The sequence below is a fragment of the Castanea sativa genome, chromosome 11 (genome assembly GCF_040712315.1).
Source record: "Castanea sativa cultivar Marrone di Chiusa Pesio chromosome 11, ASM4071231v1".
Classification (NCBI taxonomy): domain Eukaryota; kingdom Viridiplantae; phylum Streptophyta; class Magnoliopsida; order Fagales; family Fagaceae; genus Castanea; species Castanea sativa.
Window position 1 is genome coordinate 55608906 of NC_134023.1, and position 27021 is coordinate 55635926.

The 27021-nt window shown below is 31.9% G+C and overlaps 1 protein-coding gene, 1 long non-coding RNA gene and 2 pseudogenes across 2 annotated transcripts; 1 reads left to right on the top strand and 3 right to left on the bottom strand.

Annotated features, from left to right (window-relative positions):
• Window positions 1-9633: 9633 nt before the first annotated feature.
• Window positions 9634-11065, bottom strand: LOC142617636 (putative F-box protein At4g22030; annotated as a pseudogene).
• Window positions 11066-14816: 3751 nt separating this feature from the next.
• Window positions 14817-16860, bottom strand: LOC142615456 (uncharacterized). The gene is made up of 3 exons (XR_012840762.1): window positions 16714-16860; window positions 16026-16081; window positions 14817-15102 (listed from the first exon to the last, which is right to left on the bottom strand). It is a non-coding gene; the product is annotated as an uncharacterized LOC142615456 (long non-coding RNA).
• A 1078-nt stretch (window positions 16861-17938) lies between these two features.
• Window positions 17939-19334, bottom strand: LOC142617597 (putative F-box protein At4g22030). Its single transcript, XM_075790504.1, has one exon. The coding sequence runs from the start codon at window positions 19297-19299 to the stop codon at window positions 18061-18063; it is 1239 nt and encodes a 412-aa protein (XP_075646619.1). The 5' UTR covers window positions 19300-19334; the 3' UTR covers window positions 17939-18060.
• A 3549-nt stretch (window positions 19335-22883) lies between these two features.
• On the top strand, window positions 22884-24141 carry LOC142616753 (rust resistance kinase Lr10-like; annotated as a pseudogene).
• The last annotated feature ends 2880 nt before the right edge of the window (window positions 24142-27021 follow it).

The window sequence follows — 27021 nt, forward strand, 5'->3', positions numbered from 1 at the left end:
TTCATCAAGTACCTGGGGTGGATATTGGTGAGACATTCAATCCTATGATTATACCAACCATGGTACATATAGCTCTATCTCTTCCTATTTCGAGAGGCTGGGTTATTCGTCAATTTGATGTTCAGAATGCATTCTTATATGGCCATTTATTTGAAGATGCTTATGTGTCTTAAACTCCAAGTTTTTCACATCCCCAATTCCCCAATCATGTGTGCAAGTTAAAAAAAGCTCTCTATGGATTAAAGGAGTCTCCTATCTCGTTTACTAAACTTGGGATTTCGGGGATCAAGGTCTGATTATGCTTTGTTCATTTATCATAGTGCTATTGTAACAATTTATTTTCTCATTTATGTGGATGATCTTATTGTTATTGCCTCTCAACCTTCAACCATTGATGATCTTTTTTGTCATCTGAAATCTAATTTTGCTATTGAGGACCTGGGCAATCTTAACTTCCCTTCTTGGTGTAGAAGTTTTGCCAAATTCTAAAGGGCTTATCCTATCTCAGAAAAGATACATAATTGATCTCTTAAAGAAAACCAAGATGTTGGAGGCTAAGCCTATTAGTTCTCCTATGGCTCAATCCACAAGTTTATCTGCATTTGAAAGGGATCCTCTTGATGATGTCACTTTATATAGAATTACTGTTATGGCTCTACAGTATCTTTCTCTTACTCATCCTGACAATAATTTCACTGTTAACAAGCTATCCCCATATATGCATCACCCTACATCACTTCACTGTCAATCTGCCAAATGCTTTCTGCGTTATCTTAAACAAACGGTTCATCTTGGTCTTCAGCTCAAACGCTATAAGTTCAACACCCTCTAAGCCTTTTATGATGCTGATTCGACTGGTGATATACTGATAATAGCTTAATTTTGCATATTTATATCATTGTTAGAAAGAATTATTATACCTATTTTGAGTTAATTCATACATTTTATATTTGGTTTTGAAATAATGGTGAATAATCAATTTTGTGCTTAATTGAATCTTATTGTGTGAATTTGTCTTTTGTAGAAGAATGAAATTAAATAAGTGGATTTGTGCAAAGAAGAATGTTAATAGACTTTACATTTACAAGGGCCATGATGAAGTTAAAGAAGGTCAACCTAATTAAATTTAAGTCAATTGGAGCAAGGAATCAAATGAAATTTGCACCAAATCCAAGTCCAATTCGGATTAGGATTCCGGCCTGCATATCAGTTAGTATTTTTGGCATAACTTTTGGCTCAGATGTCCAATCCAAATGATTCAAGTTGGGGTGGAAATTTAACTTAAAGGGCTACAATTTTGTGGTTTATCAAAAGTCCGAATTATGACATTAAATGGGCCAAAATAGTCGGTTAAGGGAAGTCTAAAAATATGGGATTTTCTCCAAATGGAAATTCAACTTGTAATAAGATTCCTTGACCTATTTAAAGGCTCTTTAGGGCAAAATTCAAGGAGGCTAGTGCTCAGGCTGGGGGCTGAACATAGAGAGTGCGGCTGCTTCTTTGGTTTTCTTCCATGACAGTTAGTTTTCTTTTATTTGTCTAGTTTAATGTTTAGTATTTTATATTTGTGTTTTCTTTCAATTACCATGAGTAGCTAAATTTATAATTAGGGTTGAGGATGAAACCTTGTTAAAGATTATTAAAAATATTTATGTGATTTGATTTTTCACACAATAGTTGTTTTTTAATGATTTAAATTGTTATTGCTTCATATCAATTGACTAAGATGAGATTCTAGATATGAGTTCAATCATGTTTTTCTCATGATTTAGGATTTTTCTTAATTAATTGAATGTTTGGTTTATTATTTCTTGATTTTAAAATTGGATATCTCTTGTGATTTGTTTGACTACGGATACAGTTGATGATTTGATTTTATACTTAAGAAGCAAAGAAGAACATGTTTTAGATTTTAAACATAAGTTTTAATAATGATATTTTCCATGATAGCAAGATTGATTTCTAGATTATCATGTAGTGGTTGGGAAAAATCAATGATCATAAATATATGCTGATATGACTTACAAGGTGGATTCCAAAACTTTAATTCATTTCTCTTGATTGTTTACATCTTTTTATTGCTTTATATCTTTTGCTTAGTTTAACTACTTGCTTAATTTTATTATTTGCTTCGTTCATTTAATCTCAGAAAAACCATTTTTTATTAAACTAGATTAGGATTAATTTGGTTAAGATTTAATTAATTTTTCTACCTTCATTCAAGTCCATGTGGGTTCGACCTCGTTCTTGTCAAACTATACTTCGGTACAATTTGTACACTTGCGAGTATTTTAAAATTTCACAATAACTGGCTGTTGTGATGATCAACACTCAATTGGGGGCTTTTGTGTTTTTCTGGTGATAATCTTATTTCTTGGAATTGTAAAAAGTATAACACTGTGGTTAGGTCCAGCACTAAGGCTGAGTACAAAGCTTTTGCGAATGTAGCTACTGAAGTTAAATGGTTGCGTGCTCTTTTATATAAGCTTGGTACCCCTGTACCTAGGTCTCCCGTTTATGGTGTGACAACATTGGTACAACTTATTTATCTTCCAATCCTGTCTTCCATGCTTGTACAAAGCATTTTGAGATTGATTTTCATTTTGTCAAGAATATGGTAGCTGATGGCTCACTTGTCATTCATTTTCTATCTAGTAAAGATCAACTAGTTGACATCTTTACCAAGCCCCTATCTTCATCTAGATTTGCTTTTCTTTAGACCAACTTCAATGCTCTTCCAGTACAGTTGAGCTTGCAGGGGCATGATAAGGATCAGAGTTAATCACTAGCTGTATTCTAGATACGATATACCAAATACAAGTCGTATCAACTCTAGATTATGATAAGATAAGATAGAGTTATTTGTTTTTTCAAACTCAAGATTTGAAACTCTGTTATATTTCAAATTCCTGCATCTGTACAATCCCTTTATAAATCGAAGGCCTTCAGCCATATCAGATAGGCTAAAAACATTTTCAGTATTTCATTGAGTTTACAAAGAATCAAAGTAAACCCTTTTCAATGTTACGTGGATATACAAAATTTTGTTTGTCAAAAGAATCAAAGAATAAGTCTGTACAGAACTAAAATTAGAAAAGTTTGCTTGCAAATTCATCAATTGAAGTTCCCTCTCTTTGAGAATAAGCAGATTTTCATGCAACTCTTTAGAGTTACACATTTTTTAAATCATTGAATTTAAGTAAATCTAACAGTTAAAAAAAGACTCATTATTACAAATATTTTTATTAGAATCTCATTAACTACCCTCATTTATTAATTCTAAATCTATCTCTAAACTCAACAGAATTTGACGTCTTACTCTCGCTCTCTACGTTTCTCTTTCTCTCCATTTGTCTCTTCGTTTGTCTCTCTCTCTCTCTCTCTCTCTCTCTCTCTCTCTCTCTTATATATATAGGAGATGAGTTAGAGTTACACATTTTTTAAACCATTAGATTTAAATAGATCCAATGGTCAAAAAAAAAAACCTCATTAATGCTAATATTCTAATTAATCTCATTTATTATCCCTTATTTAATACATTCTATATCTATCACTAAACCCAAAAAAAGTCTATGTCTCTCTCTCTCTCCTCCATAATCACGTTTTTCTCTGCTCTCTTTTTCTCCTCCATTGCTTTTTGCCAACTCAATTCCATTGCATTTCTCTTAATTCCAATCTCACCAGCATGCTCCTTGCCTCATCAACATGAACACTCCAGATCTTGTCTCATGAAATAATATCTCAATAATAATGGCAAAGTAGTTCTTTCAACAATATTCTAGACATTTTTGTTAGTGCCTTTTTGTGAGCAGCACACATGTTTTTATACTTTAATAGTTAGATTCATTATTTTTCAAATGCAAAAATGATTATTACTAAAGCCAAAAAAAAATTTGTGCCATTATGAATGTAGAAAGAACTCAAGTAATGATTATTACTGAGATTTTATTTTTCCTTTTAGAAGAAGTATGAAATGTATTAAATAAGAGATAATAAATGAGATCAATTAGAATATTAACATTAATGAAGGTTTATTTTTTACCGTTAAATCTACTTAAATCCAATGGTTTAAAAAATGTGTAACTCTTTAGAGTTACACTAGGTGTAACTTGAACCTATCTCTTGTGATAAATACTTAATTTATAAGTATTGATAAATAAAAATATATTTTTTTTAATATTTAATTTTGAAGTCAAGTTTTATAATTATAAATAAATTAAATCTGTCCACTATCTCTGAAATGTCTATATTTATAGGCTTTACAAATGAGTACTTTCAGTTACTACAAAATTTATTGACCTCAAATATGCTTGACGATTGAACTTTGATCATTCAAATGGTAATGTCACTAATCAATGGGACAATTTATGCAGAGATGGAGCCAGAACTTTGAGTTAAGGGGCGCGGTTTTACTGTTAGTTGTGTACAACAATTTCAACCTCTGACTCTGTTATTACTTAGCCACTGATTTTTTTTTGTAGGTAAAAACAAAATTATTTTTGTTTAAATTTTTTTAAAATGCAGGGTTGTTTATTTTAAATAAAATTGGTTAATTGATCTTAATTTTTCTTTTTAGTTTTACTATTGATAATTTTTGTTGTTAAGCTATATTTTTTGGGCTTGTATATTTTGTTTAAGATTTTAGATCTATAAATATTTTTATAGTCACTAAAATAAGGAAAATGCTAGAGTTACAAACTTTTTTATAAATTACTGATGTCAATGATGGGCCCATATGCGAATTAATCAAAATTTGCTACTAAAACAGTTTGTAAATATGTTGTAAAAAAGTTTGTGAGTATAGCATTGCTCTTAAAAGAATCAATGATATTGTTTAAGGGAAACAAAATGTAATTTTATAGAACAAAATTGCTAAAATTAGTGCACATATATATAATAATTTTTTTTTTAAAATTGAGGGGCCCCTAGTCCAATGGTGGCTTCGTCCTTGAATTTATAGATGTGCATCTCATCTCCAATTCTAGATCGTTCGTATCAACTTGTCCAAAAATTTATTTATATTTTAGCGTAAGATCTTATTGTTTCTATTTTGCATCTCATTTTAGGTGAAATAATGAAATTATCTACAAAATACATTCATTATTGATTATTTTAGAGACAAAAAACTGCCACAATTACCAAAAAAAAAAAAAAAAAACACAGCATTTTGTGTTTCGGTCCGGTACGGCCGGTATTTTTTTGGGTACAAAATAGAAGTGTACCGGTACCGATGCACTGGTCGGTACCGGTATGGTATCGACCACCCTGCTTTAAAGTATTGTAGTTTGAAAACTACTTCACCAAATAGTTTGCATTGTCAATGTTAAGTTATATGCTTTTTTATGCAAAGTTTTAGGAGTGATATTACACCTATTTGCAAAATTTATTATATAAGTTTTACAAATTAATATTTCAATTCTTAATCATAGAACAAAAAAATTTTATTTAAAAAAATTATTTATTTTATTGTTAACGTGACAATAGCCACAAATTTTTTTTTTTTTTGAGTTTTCCATATTTTTTTGTTTTAAAAAATTGATTGTAGCTAGCTTTCGCATTTGGTGATTCTGGAGGCTGTAGGGATATTTTAAATTTCGGGTAAAATTTGTAGTTAATTTGGTCATTTTTTTCGTCCCAAGGATATTTTAGACATCTTGGTGTAATTTGGGGTTAGTTTGGAATTTCTTGGGCCTCAATGGTATTTTAGTCATTTTGTTATAATCCGAGGCTTATCTTATGCTTTTGTGATTCAAATAAGGGTTATCAAATAGCCCATGGCCCATGGCTTGACTCAGAAACCCGATAGCTCATCGGGCTAATGGGCGGTCCGGCCCGTTGTTATTAAGGCCCATGGGTAGCCCACTAGCCCAGTGAGTTAAGCTGTGGGCTACTTTTTATGCTCATGGACACCCGGTTCACTAGCCTAGTAGCCCAATCCATTAGCCCAACCTATTGCCCAGTTCAATAACTTAGAATTTATAACAAAAATATATGGGAGGTATATGAAAGATTGATCTTCAGATATTGTAGATGAATTTCTTAAGAGAACTCTCCCAACCACAAAGATACTTAAAGTAATTGTGCTAAACTTAGTTTACTAAATATATATTTTTCTAGTAGTCTAGCAAATTTGAATTAACCATTTGATTTTTTTATTATTAAAGATTAAAAAAAAAAAAACTATTTGAAGCCTTTATAAAAAAAAATTAAATAAGTTTCCATCAACAAAACAAAAAATTAAATAGATTTGACTGTAAAAAAAAAAAAAATTGTAATTAAATATTAAATTTTTTGATTCTTTCCTTTAAAAAAATAGATTGATTATTCCCTTATAAAAATTGATTCTTTTTTATAAAAATGATAAAATAATATTTTAACACAATCTCATGGGTAGCCCATTAGACCTAACCCAGTAGCCTAGCCCGTTAAAGACAAAATGGGCATTGCCCATGGGCAGGGTTATGGGCTGGGGTTTTCACCTTCAGCCTAGCCCAACTTGGCCCGTTAACTAGTTAGAGCATTCGCAACAGATGTGCCAAATATGCTAAATGCCAAATATTTGGTACATTTGGCACAAAGACGGAGCTTTATCAAATATTCCAAATCTCAAAAATTATGCCACATTGCTACAGTACCGTTGCAATTTGCCACATACAGACAACAATTGCAAAATGGGATATCATTATTTTATTGCATTTTTCTCTCTCCTCTTACACTGATATCTCTCTCTCCGTTGACTCTATCTCATTTCTTCTCTCTCTGTCACTCTCTATCTCTTCCCTCTCCTCCCTACTCAAGAAAGTTGCTCAAGATCACTCTCAAGAAAGTTGCCGCCGATCTTGCCGCCTCATGCTCCAGCCCTCGCCACCGACACCCACAGCCCTCACCGTCAGCCTTCAGATCTTTTTTAATCGGGTTGTGGGTGTGAGATTTGGGATGAGTTTCGATGTGGGTTTTGGGTTGGCGTTTTGGATTAGCGTTGTGTAGGTTGTGGGACGGTTGGGATGAGGTTTTAGGCAGATCGTTGGTTGAGTTTGGTTGAGGATCATGCTCGTTATGGTTTTAGGTCAACAATTTTTCTAGTTGTTGTTGTAGTTGTTGTTGTTGGTGTTGTTGATGATGATGATGGGGAGGAATTTAATATATTATTTTAATGTGTTGTAAATATTATTTTAATGTATAAAATTGAAGAATAAAACATCTGATAAATGGAATGTTATAAAATGATGTGGTAAAATAATAAAGTAGGCTTTTGGTGTGTCAAAATGGAATTTTTTTTGCAGCATCTGCTATGGATGCTTTTAATAGCCCATTATGCCCCTAGGCCAAGTAAAAATGGGCCGGGCCAACTTGACCCGGCCCATTGACGACCCTTAGATTCAAATGTTTCAAGGGCATTTTCATAATTTTTGTCATGTGTAGGGATAGATTTTTTTTTTTTTAAATGGAATTAATGCTTATTTTTGTAAGTTCTATATAGTCTGAGGGCTTTCATTAATTCTGGTGGAATTATGGGGTTTTAGCCTTTAGGTAATTTTTTTGAAGCTTAGGGTACTTTGATAATATATATAAATATGTGGTTAGTTACATAATTTTAATAAACTTTAGGGGTCTTTGCATAATTTTGGAAAGTTGGAAGTTGATGGGCATTTGTATTGGGATTGGCTTTAGAGCACATGTATCATTGCAAATGCTTGTATAACAGGAAAAATATCACATTTTAGCCAACCAAACCAAAAATTCATACACATTAGGTTATGAAAGTTTGTGTAAAAATATAAGATTGCTACAATAATCGTGTAAATTTACATTGACAATCTGGCTTTATTCATTTTGCATTTAGTTTTTATTCTTTCTTTATGTATCTCAAGGATCAAGGCAGAGAGTGGGTAGTGGTTGTATATGAAGAAAGAGAAAAATTAAAAAATTAAGAAAAATTAATATTTTAATAAAAATGTAATGTAAAATAGATAATCTGATATGAAGTGTTTTGAATTTAAAAAAAAAAAAAAAAAAAAAAAGAGTTTTTTGAAAAGTGAGTATGTAAAAAAAAAAAAAAAAAGTAGATTTTATGCTAAAAATATAAATAATAATCTAATGCGAATGATCTTAAGATTCTAAATTAGATGTGGTTTTGTTTAGAGGTTGGCTTTAAGGCTTGGGCCAAACATTGGTTTCAGTTAGTGGGCTTATGACTACTATCGATGGGCTTTTGTTTAGGTGTTTGGGGCAAGTGGGTTTGGTTCAAAGTTTTGTTTGGGTTTAATATGTATGGGCTAAGAGGGAATTTTTAAACTGAAATGGATTATGGGCCACTTATGGGTTTTGTTTTAATATGGAAAATGAACTTATGGGCTTTGTTTTAATGTGGAAAATGATGTTGATATTGTGCAATGTTTGTGCACAAGCGTATTATTCGAATATGGCAATGCTTGCAGAGTTGCAGGGAAGGAAAAACAATTCATCAGTGTTACATGCTTGATCGAAGAAGATGGAAGTAGTCTCTGTGTTGCTTGTTCTTATTGCCCACTTCCACTTTGATGCTTCTTTTCTATATCCGCTCTTTTTTATTATATCTTTCTCCTTATTTGCATACCACCTCTACTGCTCTATGTTATTGTTGTTGTTGTTATGGTTGGCTTGATAGAACTAGTTTTGTGTGTGTGGGGTTCTTTTGAATTTTTGGGATTTTCTAAGTCCATTGTGAGGGAGTTATGATGATGAATGGTCTTATATGTGAGTGGTTTTCATGTTCTTAAATGGTGCTTTTCTGTGTATTAGCTTGCCTCGGTTTTATATTATTTTATTTTTACTTTTTTGGGTTGATGACAAGGAAGACGATGAAGGAGGCAGATCGAGCGATGCTTTGGTTATGCAAAGAGAACATATTGAAACAGTGTAAGAGCTCGTCACCAATGGACCATTGAACTTTAGGTTTTTTTTCAAAGAAAAAATCTTGTTGCATATATAGCGTGTAAACATACAACCAATTATAATTGAAAACATTACTTTAAGTCAATGTATGCAACAAATACTATTTTTTTTTTTTTTTCCAAATATGATTGACAGGGGCTTCTTGTATCTTTGGCTCAAATGATATATTTTGATTTTCAACTTTTGAATTTTTCCATACTAAACTTGAAAAAAATTAAAAAAAAAAAAAAATCTTATAGAGACAGATATTAAAAACAACAACATATATGATGATAAAAATGCACTTTAATTTTGATCTTTGATTCTAATTATATATATGGCTTCTATTCTCTTTAACAATGTCGTAAATTCTTGTGTTTGAAAAGTCAATTTTAGATATAATGTTTATTAGTTTATAAAGTTTTAGTTTTAATGGTTTTTTTGGGTATTTATAAAACTACGTAAAACAGTAACAAGTTTAACTTTTCAAGCCACCAAATTCTGCTCATATTTCTTGAATAGTTTGCTTGACTATTCAACAATTGGTCCATAATTTTCTGGTTAACTACATATTCCAGAAATCTCACTTTCATCAAGCGCATAACATACTAAATAATACTATTATATATTTGCAACTTGCTGTTCAACAACTTCATCATTACGGGTTGTTGAAATCCAGAAACTAAGAAATTTTATTTAGAAGACTAGCTAGATGCAGTGTAAAATTTTTGGGTCAACCTTTTTGTATTGTATGTTATGTAGTTATACAAAGAGTACAATTGTTAGAAAGAATCAAAGAATCAAAGTTAACCCTTTTCAATGTTACATGGTTATACAAAAATTTTGTTTGTCAGAAGAATCAAACAGTCAAAGAAAAACTATTTGCAGAACTAAAATTAGAAAAGCTTGCTTGCAAATTCATCAATTGAAGTTCCCTCTCTTAGGGAATAAGCAGATTTTCGTGCAAGTTCTTTTAGCTGTGACAAGCTTCTTCCAAACTTCAAAGCTACCTTCATCTCAAACAACTCCCCGTTCTCTCTTTTTTCCAAATCACTTTCTTCAAGTGTGCCTTCAATTGATTCTTCCAATAGGCGAAAGAAGCCAGCGTTGTTTCTGTACATCTCAAACACCATTCCAACTTGCCCACCATGCTCAAAAGCATTAACAGCACTTCCTAATGCCCCAGCAGCGACCGCTATTATCGCTGCCCATGATCCATTACCCACAAAAGTGGAACCAATGGCAGCAATGGCAGTGAGTAATGGACCTGAGATAGCCAAAATCTTGTTGATCTTCAACATCAAGTTGCCTAGCCTTGCATAGTCTTTAACGTCTTTTCTCTTCACCACTTCAATAATATCTCTCATTTCAACTTCCAGCTCCTCACTCCAACCATTCTTCGCCATCTTATGAAATTTACCTTCTTGTGCTTTGGTTTTGTCCTGTGATTGTTTTGATGGCCACCAAACAGCAGGTTCAAACTTTGAAGGAAACTTTTCGAGCATTGCTCCTAGCAAGGGAAGTGGGAAGGCTTTATCAAGAGCCAAGGTCTTTTCCATCACAATTTTCACATCCTCCTGAGTTGGATTGCCAAGAGTGAGGATAGTTTGGATTTGGCTTTGGAGTTGCTTGAACAATCTGGTAGCATTACGTTGTTCCTCAGCAAGTTGTGAGGGCTGAATTTTGTTCATTATAAGCAACAATCCTGTGGCTGCAGAGTACAATAGCGCGGACGATAATTTCAAAGCCAGTAGAGGCATTCCAGCGCCTCCAATTGCTCCAACACCCGTTAAGGTTGCAGCAGTAAGAGTTATCATGTTGATGGAGTTCAAAAGAAGGGTGTTCCAATTGTCACGTTGCTTTCCAATGTTATTGTGCATCTCTACCCTATCAGCTACAGCTTCTAAAAGAGCATAGAGTTGGGTACTTGCAATACTAGTAGAGTTGTATGATTCAACATCAATTGGGACTGTTTTTGTAAACCCAGCCTTATGTTCAATTCCTCAACCACAGATTTTTTTGGCATTTTTGGAACTGACAAAGGGACTCTTGGAAGTTTTGGGACAGGAATAGCAGCACTGATTTTGTTTGAAGAAGAGAGTATGAAAGGTGAAGCTTGTAGGGAAGCCATTTGATTGATCTTTGGTTATTTTCTTTGTGATGAGAGGTTGAGAATGAAGGAATAGAGAGGCTTGTGGAGTCTTATTTATAGCACGATTGATAAGAAGGGGTCAGATGTGGTAATTATTGACTTCTTGTAACTGACTTGACTACGCCTATTCGCTGACCCATTCCCTCTTCATCATTTTCAATTCAAAGTTTGCTCTTTTCGCTTGGCTTGGTCACCCTCGTGCCACACGGTCCACGAACTCAATATAATACTCTACGAAATTAGCAAGTTATGAGTTGAAGTTTAATAACTAACTCGGATTGATATGACTAATCTGTTTAATAAATAGGTTAGGTTAATGTCTAATTTATAGAACCCGTTTGACTTGTTTGACCCGTTTAATTAAATGAAAATTTACCAATAAATCATTTAAATCCTAAGTACATAAACTTATTATTTGTTGTGGTTTATTTTTTTAACATATTATGATTGATTATTTGTGATATTGAAATATGCTTTAATCTTAAATTATTATTTGTAATACAATTACTAGTTCGTTCTGAATTTTATATTTTTTTTTTTTTTTGGTTTTTCATAATTCAATTTGGTTAATACTATTTTTTTTTCATTTTAATAAAATCTGATAAATAGGGTAACATGATTGACCTGTTTAATAAATAGGTAGTGTTAGGATTGATGAATCTTAACTCGTTTAATAAAATGTTGGGTTAGTATTGATTCATATAGTCGGATACTTATGAGTCGACATGACACAAACTCGACATGCAAACACAAATTGCCACTCCTACTCTCACATCACATGCCCGTACCTTACTAAAGTAGGAAAAAAAATGTTATTTCGTCAAACTTGGTTTCTTACTTTTATTGGATCGTGTAATTTGATAACGGTTGCATCTTGCAATTTTATTTGACAAAGGCTGCGAGGTCAATATCTTATACATCTACAAGTCATAACAAAAATGCCGCTAGAACTACTATACATACTCCTTGAGACCAAAAATGAGTTATTTTGAGAATATAACTGGTAACTAATCCTTTCAACTTGCCAAAAAGTTGAAAAAAAAATATTTATATGTGATATGTACTTAATTATTAAGTATTAATAAATAATATTATTTTTAAATCATTAATTTTTAAGTCGATTTCTTTCTTTATATAAATTAAATTTGTCCACGTATTGTTTTTGAAAGGTCTATGTGTATAGGCCTAGTACTTTCAGTTACTACAAAATTTATAGACTTCAAATATGCTTGACGCCTGAGCTTCAATCATTCAAATGGTAACGTCACTAATCAGTGGGACAATTTATAGATGTGCATCCCATTTCCAACACTAGTGCATTCATATCAGCTCATGCAAAAATTTCTTTCCATTTTAGCATAAAACCCAAATTTTTCTGTTTTACATATACATTTTTTCAAAATACCTCACATTAGATATATTATCTATTTTACTCTACATTTTATTAGAATATAATTTTTCTTTATTTTTTTTTAATTCTTTCTTAATTTTTCACACAGAACAACCATCATGACCCCATTTAGTGTTTCCAAGTGCTTGATATGGTTTAATTTTTTGAATTAAACCAATAAATTATGGTCGTTCGGCATTGGGTGTGGCAGAGTTGCAAATAGGTATTTTGCTTTGTATGATTTCCATATATTAGATTTTCTTTTTGTCACCATACTTTTATATTTCACATACTTTTCATGTTGTTATTATGCACGTCAAATGTTATATGTCGCTCAAATGTTATTTACTTTCCAATTTGTAAGTGCATGGGTTTAACTTATTTAAAACAAGTAAATTATTAATTATTTATAGATGGAATGATTTTTTTTAATCACTAATTACCTTGATATTTGATGACCATGATGGATATAGAAACAAAAATACCTAAGCTAACATTAAGTCAACAAGCCACCGTGCGCTCACTCTTGGTGTGATTGTCACTCCACAAGTATAAAATTCTTGTACAGTGGGGGTGGGGGAGGGGGAGGGGGTGGGGAAAGGGACATAGTTTAAGTTTCTAGAAGGGGACTTCATACATATATACACTTAGATGAAGTTAAAGTAAAATTTTTTTTTCTTTTTTCTTTTTTAACTAGTAATTCAACAAAGTTATTAGCCAATATAAAGAAATTTGATAGTGTAACATCATCTAGAAGTTACATGATGTAACTGAATTTGGGCTACCATTTATCAAATAATGAATAATATAATTTATTGTATAAATTAGTTTCTGAGACGTCTACCAACAATATTTAGTTGAAAGAAGTTCCAATTTGGGGTTAGTTTTCAATAGTCTTGGAAGTATTTTAGTCATTTTGTATAATTAGAAGTTTATGTTGTGTTTTTGTGATTTGAAAGATATTTGGTGGAATTAAGGGGTTTTAGGGTTTTCTTTTTTTTTTTTTCTTTTTTTAATTAGGGTATTTTGATAATTTAAAAAATATGTGTCTAATTATATAATTTTATTAAACTTTAGGGGTCTTTTCAAAAATTTGGAAAGCTAGGCATTTGACATTCGTTTAAGGGTTGGCCTTAAGGCTGGGGCCAAACTTTGGTTTAAACTTTAAAGTTAGTGGGCTTCAACAGTTGATGTGCTTTTACTTAGGGATTGACTTTAATTATTGGGCCAAACATTGGTTTAAGTTAGTGGGCTTCTAACTTAAACTATCTATGGGCTTTTGTTTAGGTGTTTGGGGCAAGTGGGTTTGGTTCAACATTTTGCTTAGTTCTAATAGGTATGGGCAAGTAGGGTTTTTTTTAAATTAAATGGGTTTTGGCAATGAGCTGGTCTAGTCATGGGCTTGGTTTTAATAATGACATTGATATTGTGCTATGTTGATGTGAATATGTGTTTTTTATGTGTTTCCGGAAAATGTTATATAATTATTTAAGATATATATAATGTAAAATTTGTAGGGCATGTGTTGTTTAAAATTATTTTCTATTTTTGTAAGTTTTATGTAATAGAACATATAATGTATTTTACATTCAACAACAATACACACACACATATGTGTGTGTGTGTGTGTGAAAAACTAATTTAATAAAATAGTTAAATTACATAATTATAATATTATTTTATATAAATGGACAAGATGTTGTAAAGGTATTTTTTTTTTAATAAAAAATTTTCATAATCGATTAACTAATTTTAACATATCCAAGAATGTTAAAATTAAAAGAAGTACAACCTTATTCCATGAAGCACATGTAACATGTTACAATAATTTTAATGGTTATATGAGTTTAGAATTGTAGCACTTTTTTCCTATCTGAATATAAGTATAATACCTATATTATTGAAATTTGAATTTAAAGTTTAGAATTGTATCATTTTTATTGCTTTTTTGTGGCCCATATATCTAATTTATACGGCATATTTTGTTTGTATTTTTTAGCCTTAAACTAAAGATTTTGACCTAGATAAAATAAAACTTCATATTTTTCAACCCAAAAGATAAATTCATTCCATGATTTTAGAGAGGGTTTTCAGCAATTGATTTGGCATTCCGAGCATTTTTCGAATTTTTATGATTTTTCCTATTTTTCAGCTTTCGAAAATCATATATATATATATATATATATATATATATATATATATGTTGAATTTGGCCATGAAATTTTTATAGCTTCTGTCACGCCCCAAACCCCAAAGAGTCCAAAGCATGAGAAAGACGTCTCAAAGTACCTGTAGATTTTTCATTCTTGACCATTCAATTCATATAAATCATATCAAGTACCAACATCAAGAATTATCATAATAATTCCATTGAATATACTCTCAAAGTAAGTCAGAGCTCTAAGCAATAATTACAAGGACTATTGGCCATAAAAGAATAGAGGTCTGAATAAATAATTACATATCATTAGCTTGTCCCATAAGTGGGAATTACGTCACAACCACCATAATATACAAAAGAATGAGTCAAGTTTATTCTAAGATATACATCATCTAATATATCCATTACAAAAATTTAGCCTCCATCAGTAGTTAGTCTAACTACTATTAGCCACCAAAAAACTGTCTCAAAAGATTGTTGCCTACTCTGAAAAGTTTATAAAATAATGGGATGAGACAGAACCCAGTAAGTAGCACAATTAATGGGGTAGGGGAAATGCAAGTTTTATGATAATGGAAATTTTACAAAATATGTTATAATTTGGGAATTTCCATGAAAATCCAGCAAATCCATTTTTCTTAATAAAATAACAATAATGATTAAAAGAATGTAGCACCAAACTTTTTCAAAGTATTTCAACATGAAACTACATATTATTTACTGTGAGCTATCAAAACACCCTTTTAAAACCTGAAAATCCAACCCAAGGCCACATGACAAGTCGCCATAAAGACGTTAGGTATGCCACAAAGACATCAATTATGCCACGAAGAGATCAGTTATGCCTCAAAGACATCAATCCGCCACAAAGATGAGGTGCCAAGATACCAATGTCACAAAGACTACGGCATCAAGCTTGGTAATCACCAGGTAATCACATGTCATGGCCCAAGGGTAAAACCATAAAGAGCTCATAGTTTACATGAAATCAAAAACAGTTTAATTTCAAGTAGTTTCACAAAAACCTTTGAAATACCCAATATATTCACAAGGTTCTCAAATTTTCCAAAATCATTTCTTGTCAATAAGATTTTCTATCAATTTCCTAAATATCACAAGTCAAGATAAAACATCTATAGAATTTAAAATTAAAGCAATAAATCCATAAAATCCATTCCCAAGAAATATATCAAAGATGCTTATCTCTTCCATACTAACAAATCATACATTTCCCCATATGCAATATTAAACATGATATGCTTTTTATATATAATCATATATAATAAGGTCACAACATAATAATTTTTAAGAAAACATAGTTTCACAAATAATTTTCCAAAATGTGTTTGACCCAAAAACAAAGTTTATGCAACATTGTTATTTTCCAAATCCCATTAAAAACTACTTACCTTGCAACCCACAAAAAAGCGTAATTCTCCAAGCTTCAAAGGAGATTAGCTAGAACCTAAACAATATCAAGCAATCCTATCATAATAAGCATAAAGCTTGAAATTGTATCCAGCTACAAATTAGGAATTGCCAAATAAACACTTTGATTAGGCAAGCCTAGTATTTAACCTCACAAATAAAGTGTTTCACTTCCAAAGTTTCTTAACAATTTCATTACAAGGCATAGACTCCAATTTATCATCATGTCATTCAAATCATCTCCTTTACCATAAGAGATCCTAGCACTTTATGAATTTCATCCACCATATATACATACCATTTTAAAGAGACCCATGAAACAACATATATAACAATACCCACTATTACAAACCCCACAAGTAAATCCTCCACTAGCTCCAAATAAACAATAAAAATTAAATTCATCAACTATTTCACATTAGAAAGCCAAAACCCACAAATCTTCACCACCTAGATAACCACCATTGCAAAACTATAAACCCACTCATAAAATCATTCCACCAACACAAAACCCATACATATAAACACATGAATTTCACTTCCAAAGCTCATAAATCACATGGATATCATTATCAAGACATAGATTAAAGGGCCTCAAGCAAAAGCATATAAACCCACCAAAAGATAAGGAATTTTTATGACAAATAAATAGAGATGAGTGAACCTTACCTTTTTCCTACGGAGTTTTCCAGTGATCCTTGCCGGAAAATGATGGTGGAGGTGGTGCTATGGAGTAGGTACCATGGAAGAGGATGAGAGGGTGATAGAGAGGAGTGTTTGTTGTATAGAGAAAAAAAAAAAAAAAAAAAAAAAAAAAAAAAAAAAAAAAAAAAAAAATAAAAAAGAAGAAGAAGAAGAAGAAAAGGAAAGAAGCAAATGAGTGGCCGGGCAAGAGAGTGAGGATATTTGTGAGATGTGTGGTTGAGGGGAGTGGGGTAGGTGGGGTCACACGTGTGGCTCCTTAAAATATTTGACTTCCCTCTTCTTCTTTTTTGTCTTTACTTTTGAATTGAATTGGGGCGTTAGAGCTTCAATGGCAGATTTTTCTAGGCCCTAGCAGCCTTGCATGGGCACGTAGCCAAGGTCATGGCAGCCTAGTGTGGGCATGCAACCAAAGCCGTGGCATATATGCTGCTTAGGCTCTAGCAGCCCCTCTTGGGCACACAGCTAAATCTATGTCATGCACGTAGGGGGAAAAAATTGAGCATAAAAAAATGAGGAAATTAAAAAAAAAAAAATCAATTTAAGGCCTAATTAGTCCAAAATGAACTGAAGGGGACCAAAGTGGGCCAAATGGATTGACGTAAACCAAATGAACCGAAGTGGAAAGACTGTATCAAAGTGGATTAAATGGACCAAAGTAGACTAATTGGACCGAAGTGGATAGAAAGGACTGAATGTACTGAATTGGATTTAATTGAACCGAATTGGACCAAATGGCCCGAAGTGGACTGACTTAGACCAAATGCTACGTTTGTGTGGCTCAAAAAGAGCATAACAATAATAGATGATACGTTTTAGACTTTAGAAATTATTGTTATATTTAAGAATTACTTGTACTAAAATTTGTACTAACTACAATATCACCGAAAAATAATTAATTAGTAATATGTTTATTATATTGCTGATGTGAAATCAGTCAATCATATCACTTTGTAAAAATTTTAGTTAGTAAATAATATCATTTTACTATTAAAAATTAAATGAACACATGCATTTATAAAACGCATTATTTGAAATATTTTATTGTTTGATTAATTTTAATTAAAAAAAAAACTTAAGTGACCTTTCTTTTTTTTAAGAATTGAGCTTAAATGACTTCATGTACTAATGTATTTGGACAAAATAATTAAATTAACTCATTTGATACAATCCTCTACAAACTTAATGGAAACAAAATTTGTGTTTGTATTGTATGTTATATTGTTATACAAAGAGTAAAATCGTTAAAAAGAATCAAAGTTAGCCCATTTCAATGTTACCTAATCATAAAAAATCTTGTTGTCAAAACTAAAATTAGAAAAGCTTGCTTGCAAATTCATCAATTGAAGTTCCCTCTCTTCGGGAGTAAGCAGATTTTCGTGCAAGTTCTTTTAGCTGTGACAAGCTTCTTCCAAACTTCAAAGCCAATTTCATCTCAAACAGTTCCCCGTTCTCTCTTTTTTCCAAATCTTTTTCTTCAAGTGTGCCTTCAATTGATTCTTCCAATAGGCGAAAGAAGCCAGCGTTGTTTCTATACATCTCAAACACCATTCCAACTTGTGCACCATGCTCAAAAGCATTAACAGCACTTCCTAATGCCCCAGCAGCCACTGCTATTATCGCTGCCCATGATCCATTACCCACAAAAGTGGAACCGATGGCAGCAATGCCAGTGAGTAATGGGCCTGAGATAGCCAAAATCTTGTTGATCTTCAACACCAAGTTGCCTAGCCTTGCATAGTCTTTAATGTCTTTTCTCTTCACCACTTCAATAATATCTCTCATTTCAACTTCCAGCTCCTCACTCCAACCATTCTTCGCCATCTTATGAAATTTACCTTCTTGTGCTTTGGTTTTGTTCTGTGATTGTTTTGATGGCCACCAAACAGCAGGTTCAAACTTTGAAGGAAACTTTTCGAGCATTGCTCCTAGCAAGGGAAGTGGGAAGGCTTTATCAAGAGCCAAGGTCTTTTCCATCACAATTTTCACATCCTCTTGAGTTGGAGTGCCAAGAGTGAGGATAGTTTCGATCTGGCTTTGGAGTTGCTTGAACAATCTTGTAGCATTACGTTGTTCCTCAGCGAGTTGTGAGGGCTGAATTTTGTTCATTATAAGCAACAATCCTGTGGCTGCAGAGTACAATAGCGCGGACGATAATTTCAAAGCCAGTAGAGGCATTCCAGCGCCTCCAATTGCTCCAACACCAGTTAAGGTTGCAGCAGTAAGAGTTATCATGTTGATAGAGTTCAAAAGAAGGGTGTTCCAATTGTCACGCTGCTTTCCAATGTTATTGTGCATCTCTACCCTATCAGCTACAGCTTCTAATAGAGCATAGAGTTGGGTATTTGCAATACTGGTGGAGTTGTATGATTCAACATCAATTGGGACTGTTTTTGTAAACCCAGCCCTTATGTTCAATTCCTCAACCACAGTTCTTGTTGGCATTTTCGGAACTGACATAGAGACTCTTGGAAGTTTTGGGACAGGAATAGCAGCGCTGATTTTCTTTGAAGAAGAAGAGAGTATGAGAGGTGAAGCTTGTAGGGAAGCCATTTGATTGAGGTTGTCTCTTTGGTTATTTGCTGTCTCTGGAGGATGCGAGGTTGAGAATGGAGGTAGATAGGCATGTGGAGTCTTATTTATACAAACGAAATATGACTGATAAGAAGGGGTCATATGTGGGAAATATTGACTAGCAACTGGCTTGACTTAGCCCAATTGGCTGACCCATTCCCTCTTCATATTTTTCAAATTCAATGTTTGCTCTCTTTGCTTGGGTCGTCTCTCATACCACCCAGTAAAAAGCTATTTCTTCAAACGTAGTTGTTATTTGACCAATGCTGCCTGGTCAATTTCTACAAGTCAAAAGAACAAAAATGCCACTAGAATTACCATATCCCTTTAGTCCAGCATCACATTAAACATCACAAACGATGAATTCAAATTTGTTTTAAACATATCATTAATTTAGATTGACGTGCATTTTCCGCGCATCAACAACACCCTTTTTGCAGCCATTAGAATTTATTTTATGTCATCTTAATACTAAAGGAAAAACAGTAATTTCATATGGGTGAAAATTTCATAATTAACATTGACCTTTAAATTCACATCATATATATGTATGTGGTTGTCATGCGCAATTAAGGGATAATCACTAAATTGATCTTTTTCTTTTTCGTATATATGCAAAATGATGCATTGACCAAGGTTGTATGAAGGCTTAATTTTGATTTTTCCATAAAGATTCTTACCATAGACATGCATTCACACGATCATTCTAAGCTTGTTAATTCCTAAAGGATTAATTTAAAATGAATACAAAGATCAGTTCATATTGGTTGAGCTTTTTATTTATGATGGACATTTAAATACCAGATGATTCCCAATGGATAATGCATAATTTCTTTAATTATTTCACATACCTTTTTTTTATTATTATTATCTTGTTGGATTATTTATGTATCTTGATTAAGTAAAGAAAATTGTTAACTGTGAAAGAAAATAAAGAGCCTATAAAAGCTTAAAGACTTAAATTATACTAAAAGCTTAAAGACATAAATGATACAAATTCATACTAAAATATTTATCTCTTTACTTGCTCTAAATATTTAAACAAAGTATTACGTAAATGGTAATAAATAATAGTAATTGAAATTTTTATATTTTGAAGCTTAAAAAAAAAGTAAGTATTTACTATGCAATAGTAATTTGATCAATTCTAACTTCATGATTTGAAATGTTCTTGTTTTGAAGAGAGTCTAATAAAATATAAATAAATTAAAAAAGAAAAAAGAAAAAAAGAGGAGGCTCAGGGTTGATCAAGGTACACCTTCAAGGGAAAAAACCTCTTTGTATCTGAAATAGAAAAAGGATCCAAAAGTTCACCCTAGCATAAGAAATTGACCCATGGACCATGGTGAGAACTACGACTCGAAGTGGACTAGAATTTGGTTAGGGTGCATGGACGTTAGTTTTGAGTCCAATAGCTAATTATGATTCTTTTGCATAAATATGTTAGAATAATTATGTTTTGACTTTATAAAATAAAAAAAGTACAAAAACATGTGTTAAGATTAATATATAGGGTGTTCTTGTTAATATAGCTTATTGTTTAATTCAGTATATTCTTCTTTTAGACTTGATAGATTTGATCTTTGTGTTGATTCATTCACTCTCCCCCCCCCCCCCCCCCCCACGAAAAAAAGAAGAAGAGATTCTTTCATTGAGATGGCAGATTTAATCGTATAATTATGTTTTTGGTGCATATCTCTGAAGTAGATTTGTAGATCCATACACTTATGAATTATGATAGTATGTGTCACAATCATAATTCTAATTTTCATTGCTTAGAATCCTCCTATGATAGAGATTTGAGATCTAATCTAAATTCTTATGATAATATGTGAAATATGTTTATTCTTTATGTATAAATACATCTGCGCCGTGCACCTTTCAATGCAAATTCTAATATGTTCATGCATTTTCAAGTGATTTGTTGATGTTCTCGCTTTGATTGACCACCTTTGTAGTCCTTTTGGATTAGCTTTCTAATGCTACTTGTTTTTCCTCAGTCATACAAAACAAATAAAGCCTGCGCTGGTTGAAATTCAAATCCAAATTTGATTTAGCTTTAATATCATTTTGCTCTGAGTAGTTGTTCCCTTTGGCCTTAAATTGAATTGGGTGGACATTCTTTAACTTGATTAATGTCTACATCAAAATTGAGTCCATCAGATTTTTTTTTTAAAGCAAATTCACTTGTGCCATTGTGCAATTTGCACGTTAACTCGTTCGTTTTTACAGAGCTAGCTTGCTAGAATCACTTTCAATTTGGAAGCTAGTACAAAATTAATTATTGAATATTATTCCAAAACCATTCTATAAAATGCATTGATCGACACAAAATAAATACAATAATGCTTTCTAATAAATACAATTATGATACATCAAGTAAACACTTGGCCAAGAAATATTTATTTAGCTACTAGCATCATTCATTTGCATGAGTAAACACCTCGGCAAGATGCATATTTTTACTCCGTCAATAATTTATGTCATGGAAAACTAAGAAACAAACAACTATTACATTCTAATCAGCCGAGGCAGAATACAGAGTGCAGACCAATATCAACCACATGTGAGATCACTTTTTATTTTTAGGAAAACATGAGAGATCACTTAGTTAAAGCAAATCATTGCCAACCTTAATATGACGCATATGCAACGGGCCAAATTATGTTGTGAATTTTTTTTTTTTTTTGTGAGGATAAACAGCAGAATTATGTTGTGACTGTTGAGGAAATAAAAACAAAAAACAAATGAATAATTTCTCCCTATAATTGTTCAATAGAGGGCCTTTATATACAGGCATGAGGGTGTTGTACATGCAAAATATAGCACAATAAGTAAAGTAAATTGGGTCTGAGCCCATTGGGCTTGGAAAGAGTATTATACAAAGCTACAATCCACGTAAGCTTTAACCTTATCTTTCACGAGTATATAAAAGACTAGGGGCGTCAAATGAGTGGGTATGGGTTGACATAATTGAGTTGAGTACATAACTCAACTCATTTACTCATTTATTACTTATTTAATTAATTACTTTTAACTCAAACCCAAACCCAACCCAACCCAACCTAATTATTATAGGTAAACCCCAACCTACCCAATTATCCAATAATCAAAATTACTAAAATGCCCCTAAAACTTGAAAATAACCAAATTACTCCTAAAATCCTTTAAAATTACCAAAATACCCCATAAACATAAAAAAGACCAAATATGCTCAAAAATCACTAAAAATTACCAATAAACCCCTAAAACCTAAAATGACCAAAATACCATTGAAGCCTAAAAAATGACTGAAATACCCCCAAAACTTAAAAAATGATAAAGATATTACTGAAGTTTAAAAATGACCAAAATAACCCCTAAACCTAAAAAAATGACATAAATACCCCCCTAAACCTAAAAATGACCAAAATACCCCCGAAACCTAAAAATTAACCAAAATAATTGTTTGAGAATACCAAATAATTTTATTGCTATTAAAGATATAAATACAAGCAATTATCTTTTATTTTCATAGGTGCAACTAGAACCTAATTATATTAAAATATATTACAGGTTGATCAACAACAATAGTGATTATTGGTGAGTTTTTTGTTGGCCATTTTTGAAAATTTATTGTAAATTTTTTTTTCTAGACTCACGAATATGTTTAACATGCAATTTCCACCTTGGGGTCATTTCTTTTGGAACTAGTGATATATGTACTCTATTGTGTCTATTGCTATGAAAAAATAGAAAAAGAAAATCAAGCAAGGATTGAAAGGTTTTTGAAGGATTATAGAGCTCTCTAAGGCCACAAAGTACTCATATAACGATGTTAAAAGGATTATAAATCAATTTATTGAGAGGTTAGGACAAGGAGCCTATGGAACAGTGTTCAAAGGAAAGCTTTCGAATGAAATCCATGTTGCCAGGAAGATCCTAAACAGTTCTAAGGGCAATGGGGAAGAATTCATAAATGAAGTGGGAACAATGGGCAGAATCCACCATGTTAATGTAGTTCTCTTGGTTGGCTACTATGCCGATGGATTTAGAAGGGCATTAGTTTGTGAGTTCTTAGCAAATAATTCACTAGAGAAGTTCATTTCCTCAATAGATTTTAACTGTTTCCTTGGCTGGGAAAAAATACGAGACATTGCTTTGGGCATAGCAAAAGGAATTGAATATCTTCACCAAGGATGTAATCAACAAATTCTCCATTTTGATATCAAACCTCATAATATTTTGCTAGACGGAAATTTTAATCCAAAAATTTCTGATTTGGTCTAGCCAAGTTGTGTGCAAAGGATCAGAGTGCAATGACCATGACTACAACTAGGGGGCCGTGGGTTACATTGCACCCGAAGTGTTCTCTAGGAACTTTGGGAGCATGTCTTAAAAATTAGATATTTACAATTTCAAAATATTGTTGCTTGAAATGGTCGAATGTAGGAAAAATGTTGGTGTAACCATGGAGAATACTAGCCAAATATATTTTTTAGAATGGATATACAATATGTTAGAGAAAAAGGAAGACCTACGAGCCTATGTTGAGGATAATGGAGATACTAAAATTGCAAAGAAACTAGAGATTGTGGGACTCTGATGCATCCAATGGCACCCAGTGGATCACTCTTCCATGAAAGTTGGGGTGAAGGGTGATAGAGATAACAATGGCTCCAAACCCCATTGCCTCTATAGGCCCTACAAGAATCAACGCATGCCTACAAGGAATCTAAACCTAGAGTGAGAAGTCATCCCTGAATTAGATTAAGTATTTTCAAACTAGAGGTTCTCGATGATATTATGGGTTGCAATCATGGTGTACTCAAGAATTATTAATCTTGCACTCACTTTAGGGACTTCAAGTTTTTTTAAGTACGATTGTATGAGCATGGCGATTCTTATAAAGAAAGTACCTCTTTATTAATTTATTGTTTTTATTTTTATAATTTACTAAATTTTGGTGTAAGCAAGATTTGAATTTAAGTCTCTTATATGAGAATAGTTTTTTGTTTATATACATTTGAGTTAATTGGAACTCATGAATTTATTAACTATTTCATTCTTTTGATAATTTGACAATGGGGTCAAGAGCATGTAATTCAACTGGCACTTCCTAGTAGTTCTAATGGAGACATTCAAGATTCAAATTCCCCTACTCCTAAATTTCTAGTTAATAATAATAATAATAATAATAATAATAATAATAATAATAATTTGATAGTAGGATTTGGAGGAAAGAATTTAAACCCGGACATTTTTATTGGAAATACCAAAAAAATATCAATTACTATCACATGTTTTTTGTGAATATATTAACCATTTGAAAAGCTATTCAAGGGGAAAAGGCCTTGTTCGATAGCAAAAGGCTCACCGACAATATGGACAACTTTGGTGTGGGTGCTGGGCATGATGTTCCCTGCACCTTCATATCCAATTGAAGACATGACTCATGAGTCAAAAAATAACTTTCCATCCCTATCTTTGTTGCTTTCTCATTGGAACTTCAATGAAAAGTACTAGTTATTAAATTAAATAAACAAGTGGAAAGTTCAACAAGTTAAATGAAATTAAATATCCCATTGGAACATCAATGATAAATGCAACTTATCGTCCCAACACATTAATTTAAATAGCTTAGTAGAAAGTTCAACATGTGAAATGAAATTGAATATCTCTCTCTCACTGAAGCATTAAAAAAAAATACAACTTATCATCCCAACACATTATATTAAATAACTTAGTAGAAATTTCAACACGTTAAATGAAATTAAATATCTCATTGGAATATCATCATCAGAAGTAGATGTCATAGGTTGAAACTCTCTAAAAAAAAATCTCATTGGAATATCAATGAAAAACACAACTTGTCATCCCAACACATTAACTGAAATAGTTCAGTGGAAAGTTCAACACATTAATTGAAATTACATATCTCACTGGATCATCAATATTAATGGAAAATACAATTTGTCGTTCCAACACATTAAATTAAATAGCTCAATCAAAAGTTCAACACGTTAAATGAAATTAAATATCTCACTAGAACATCAATGAAACATACAAGTTGTTGTCCCAACACGTTAAATTAAATAGCTCAATGAAAAGTTCTACATGTTAAATAAAATTAAATATCTCACTAGAACAAAGATCAATTGAAAGAGTAATCCAAAGATCAATTGAATGAGTGCACTAGAATAACAAATATAAAATCCTATTTTCATCGAAGTTTTACATGTATGCAACCTCTCAAAGGTTCTCTAAGGTTGATCTTATGAAGCTACATTAGTTCATATGACTTTCTGAAAGCATTCCTATTTTCATGTTACTTGTTGTGGTCTCAATGGTAGTAAATATTCATAATTCCTAGAGTAATTCCTACTATATTATAAGACGTGGGGTTCGAATCACCACTATGAAACACCACAAAATATTAATTGACTATCACTTCAACCCATATTTCTCTTGGATCTAGATTTGATGCTAGTAAATCAATGGACGAGATTGAAAATTAAAAATCACTTTTAATTTTAGTCTTTAAATCAAAATATTTTTACCTCTCTACTTTTCAAACTTCTACATCAGATCTTGCAATTCCATTATAATTGCATCATGAAATTAACTATTGATCGAGATATAAACCCAATTTCTACTAATATAATTATACCATACCACCGCCTAAAAAAAAATTATACCATGTGCAAAATTAAATAGAAAACTGACTTGCTAGCTATAGGGTGGTGCTGATTTTTCTAGTCAACAAATAATTTTTCTTTTTGATTTTGGAGGGTGGTTCTTTCTAAATTCTAATCAATCAGTCTATTGTACATTTTCCTATCATAATTATTATACAATAGTTTTTTAGTTTTTACTTAAATTCTGGTTTATATTATCTCAAACTTTAAAGGCATTGTGGTCACTGATGACCATATCTCCTTCAATCAATTAGCAACTAGCTAGTAAGTGAAACATCTCACCATCTTCACCGTTGGCGTAGAACTACATCTTGTTCAGTTATTACTTATTAGAATAAAAGAAATGACAACTTGTAAATCTTTTTGTAGTAAATTTACTAGTCTTGGTAAAGTAGAGCATAAATCTTTTGTCCCATACACCTTATATATTTTCTCTATTCTTTGAATATTGCAATTGGACACCTGTCAGCACTGTCAAATTGGTTGTTTTCATGCCCAACTAGATTATAAATGCTCTGTATATGACCTAGTTATCTAGGGCAAAGTCAGCAACTAAAAGAGGATATATAGGAACCGTGAAAAGAAAGAAGGAATTATCCTATATGTTCTGCTTCAATTGCATTGGCTAATTAAGTTTTTTTTTTTAAAAAAACAGGTAATAATTGTTAAAATATTTTGTGTAGATTGTATACGTGAGAAGGGGTGTGAATTTGTGTTTTAAGACTGGTTTCATCTTGAAAGTTTACAAACTCTTTTGAAACCATAAAGTAGCACAAAAACTGATAAATAAAATAATTTTGAAAATTTATGCACATATGTTTTCTAGAACACTTTTTATCTTAGAAAATTTATGTACATTCCAGAACATGTTAGCGTGTGTGGTGTACTTGAACATGAGTGTGTGATATATATATATATATATATATATATATATATATATTTGGATACCAAACTCCTTTGACTAGCTATGACAATTATCAATTTAAAGAAATGGTTTTTAACATGCCTCAAAGTTACCTTCTTT